General features: G+C 67.7%; 1 protein-coding gene across 1 annotated transcript; it reads left to right on the top strand.

Moving 5' to 3' along the window:
• Positions 1-8: 8 nt before the first annotated feature.
• Positions 9-3,918, top strand: DLG4 (discs, large homolog 4 (Drosophila); the record flags this gene model as incomplete). The annotated part of the gene is made up of 9 exons (XM_010575815.1): positions 9-243; positions 747-883; positions 1,391-1,535; positions 1,728-1,866; positions 2,389-2,545; positions 2,931-3,033; positions 3,117-3,231; positions 3,334-3,510; positions 3,882-3,918. Coding segments are annotated over 9 exons (1,245 nt in total), but the record flags the coding sequence as incomplete, so codon positions are not given.
• Positions 3,919-3,957: the final 39 nt, after the last annotated feature.

The raw sequence follows: 3,957 nt of genomic DNA on the forward strand, positions 1-3,957 counted from the left end.
CCCCCAAGACCTTCCCCTGGAGCCCCCCAGGACACCCCCCAGCCCCCCCCAGTCTGAGCGGGTACCTGTGCAGGGTGAACGACAGCATCCTGTTCGTCAACGAGGCGGATGTGCGGGAGGTGACACACAGCGCGGCCGTGGAGGCGCTGAAGGAGGCCGGCGCCGTCGTCCGCCTCTACGTCATGCGCCGCAAGGCCCTGGCCGAGAAGGTGGTGGAGGTCAAGCTCATCAAGGGGCCCAAAGGTACAGGGGAACACCCCCCCAGGACCAGCACCGGGACCCCCAAACCCAAGGAGCCCCATGGGACCCCCTCAGGGACCTCCGAACCTGGGGACCCCCAGGGACCCCTCCCAGGGACCTCTGTGGACTGGCCCTGGGACCACCAAACCCTCATGGGAGTCCCATGGGATCCCCCCAAGGACCCCAAAACCTGAGGACCCCCTGATACCCCCACAGACCAACACTGGGACCCCCAAACCTGGGGAGCCTCACTGACTGGGATGCCCCCAAGGACCCCCAGGCCAAGACTGGCACCCACAGGACGTCTGTGGGGACCCTCCACCCTCGGGGACCCCCAGGACCCCCAACTGTGGGGCTGCCCTGACCTCTGCCTCCCCCCTCTCCCCCAAACCTTGGGGACCCCAAAGCTGGGGACACCCAGGGCTTCCCCAGCTGGTGGGGCAGGGTGGGGGGGTGACACAGTGTGGGGGTCCCTGCCCTGACCCCCCCCCCCGGCCCCCACCCAGGGCTGGGGTTCAGCATCGCGGGGGGCGTGGGGAACCAGCACATCCCGGGGGACAACAGCATCTACGTCACCAAAGTCATCGAGGGCGGCGCCGCGCATAAGGACGGGCGGCTGCAGATCGGGGACAAGATCCTGGCCGTGAGTGGGGATGGGGACGCGATGGGGATGGGGATGGGGACGCAATGGGGACACCCTGGGTATAGGATGGGGACACAATGGGGCTGGGGACACCCTGCGGATGGGGACAGGGACATGATGGGGATACCCTGGGGACAGAGACACCATGGGGATAGGATGGGGACACGATGGGGATGGGTGGCTGCAGACTGGGAGCAAGATCCTGGCCGTGAGCAGGGACAGGGACGCTGTGAGGATGGGGACATGACAGGGACAGGATGGGGGCGGATGGCTGCAGATGGGGGACAAGGACAGGGATTGGGACGTGTTGGGGCTGGGAACACCCTGGGGACAGGGATGGGATGAGGACATGTTGGGGACATGATGGGGACAGGCAGCTGCAAACTGGGGACAAGGTGCTGGCCGTGAGTGACGGACGGGGCAGGGACATGGTGGGGACTGGGACGGGGCGGGACGCAGCTGTGTCCCTCCGTCCCCGTCCCCCCCGACATCCCCGCATCCCCGCAGGTGAACAACGTCAGCCTGGAGGACGTGATGCACGAGGATGCGGTGGCGGCGCTGAAGAACACCTACGACGTCGTCTACCTGCGGGTGGCTAAGCCGGCCGCCACCTTCCTTGGGGACGCCTTCGCCCCCCCTGACGTCACCAGCTGTGAGGGGGGGGACACGGCGGGGGGCTGGGGAGGGACACACACACGGGAGGGGGACACCAGATGCACTGTCCCCTCTCCCCAGGGTGGTGGGACCCCCCCCCCATCCCCATCCCTGCTGTCCCCATCCCGTCTGTCCCTGCTCTCCCTGTCCCTGCTGCCCCTCCTGACCCTGCTGTCCCCGCTGTCCCCAGCCTACTCAGCGCACCTGGATGCAGACCTCGGTCCCCAAAGCTACCTGGGCCCTGAGTTCCCCCCGGCCATGACCCCCACGTCCCCCCGGCGCTACTCCCCCGGCCCCAAGGACCTGCTGGCTGAGGACGACGTCCCCAGGTACCGTCCCCGATGTCCCCGTGTCCCCTGGGCTTTTTCCCCACAGCCCTGGGGTGTCCCTGCATCCTTGGGATGTCCCCAAAGCCTGTCCCGGGGGTGTCCCACCATCCCTGGGGTGTCCTCGTGTCCCTGGGCTCTCCCCATGGTCCCCAAGGGCATGTCCCTGCAGCATCCCCATGTCCCCGGGCCGTCCCTGTATCCCCAGGAGAATGTCCTGGGGCTGTCCTCACATCCCTGGGGTGTCCCCGCATCCTTGGGATGTCTCCAAGGCGCATCCCACCATCCCTGGGGGGTCCCTGGGCTGTCCCCAAGGGCACATCCCCGGGGGTGTCCCTGTGTCCCCTGGACCATCCCCAAGACGTGTCCCTGGGGTGTCCCCCCCATCCCCGGGGGTGTCCCCATGTCCCTGGGCTGTCCCTGAAGGCACGTCCCAGGACCGTCCCCACGTCCCGGGTGTCCCTGCATCCCTGGGGTGTCCTGTCGCCCCGGGGCTGTCCCCACCTCGATGTCCCTCATCCCCAGGGAGCCGCGGCGCATCATGATCCACCGGGGCTCGACGGGGCTGGGCTTCAACATCGTTGGGGGGGAGGATGGCGAGGGCATCTTCATCTCCTTCATCCTCGCCGGGGGCCCGGCCGACCTCAGCGGGGAGCTGCGCAAGGGCGACCAGATCCTCTCTGTGAGTGACGTGGGGACGCGGCTGTCCCCAGTCCCGTCTCCGTCCCGGTCATCGTCCCCACAGCCGCGTGTCCCCATTGTCAGCCCTGCAGCTGTCCCCATCTTCCTCCCTGCGGTGATGTGTCTCCATCCCTGTCGTCATCCCCATGGCGAAATGTCCCCATCGCCATCCCCATGGTGCAATGTCCCCGTCGCCGTCCCCACGGTGAAATGTCCCTGTAGGGACGTATCCCCAAAGCTGTCCCCATCCCTCTAACCGCGGCGATGTGTCCCCATCCCCTTCGTCACCCTTAAGGTGGTGTGTCCCCATCATCGGCCCCACAGCGACACGCACCCCCCCCCAATCACCGTCCCCCTCCCCGTGGTGATATGTCCCTGTCCCACAGGTGAACGGCGTGGACCTGCGCAGTGCCACGCACGAGCAGGCGGCAGTGGCGCTGAAGAATGCCGGCCAGACCGTCACCATCATCGCCCAGTACAAGCCCGAGGGTGAGCGGGGAGGGGGTCCCTGGGGGGGGGGCAGTCCCTGGGTGTCCCTGAGGGTCCCCTGACTCCTCCCGTTGTCCCCGCAGAGTACAGCCGCTTCGAGGCCAAGATCCACGACCTGCGGGAGCAGCTGCTAAGCAGCAGCCTGGGCTCGGGCAGCGCGTCCCTGCGCAGTGACCCCAAGCGCGGCTTCTACGTCCGGTCAGCGGGGACAGGGGACGTCGTGGGGGGCACTGGGGGACGACGACGACAAGGTGACATGGGGATGGGGAGGTGTCCCCTGACAGCCACGTCTCCCGGCAGGGCGCTGTTCGACTACGACAAGGCCAAGGACTGCGGGTTCCTCAGCCAGGCACTCAGCTTCCGATTCGGGGATGTCCTCCACGTCCTGGACGCCTCCGACGAGGAGTGGTGGCAGGCACGGCACGTCCTGCCCCCCGGGCAGCCCCCTGACATCGGCTTCGTCCCCAGCAAGCGGCGGTGCGGCTGGGATGGGGACTGGGAGGCAGTAGAGTGGGACTGGGGGGCACTGGGAGGCAGCAGGGAGGGACTTGGGGGGCACTGGGAGGTAGTAGTGTGACTGGGAGGCAGTAGGAAGGGACTGGGGGCACTGGGAGGTAGTAGAGTGTGACTGGGAGGCAGTAGGAAGGGACTGGCAGGCACTGGGGGAGACTGAGAAATAGTAGGAGGGGAGTGGGGGGCACTGGGAGGCAATAAGGGGACACTGTGGGGAACTGAAGGGGGCAGGAGCCCGCCCCCCCCCCCATCATCTTTGTGCCCAGCAAGACCAGTGTATGTTGGGGGGGGCACTGGGAGCACTGGGAGACCAGTCTGGGCTCTCTCTGGCGCAGGGTGGAGCGGCGGGAGTGGACGCGGCTAAAGGCGAAGGTGAGCCCTGTCGTCCCCCCCCCCAACCGGGGTCCCCCT

Source organism: Haliaeetus leucocephalus, unplaced genomic scaffold, assembly GCF_000737465.1.
Source record: "Haliaeetus leucocephalus isolate CR32 unplaced genomic scaffold, Haliaeetus_leucocephalus-4.0 Scaffold496, whole genome shotgun sequence".
Classification (NCBI taxonomy): Eukaryota; Metazoa; Chordata; class Aves; order Accipitriformes; family Accipitridae; genus Haliaeetus; species Haliaeetus leucocephalus.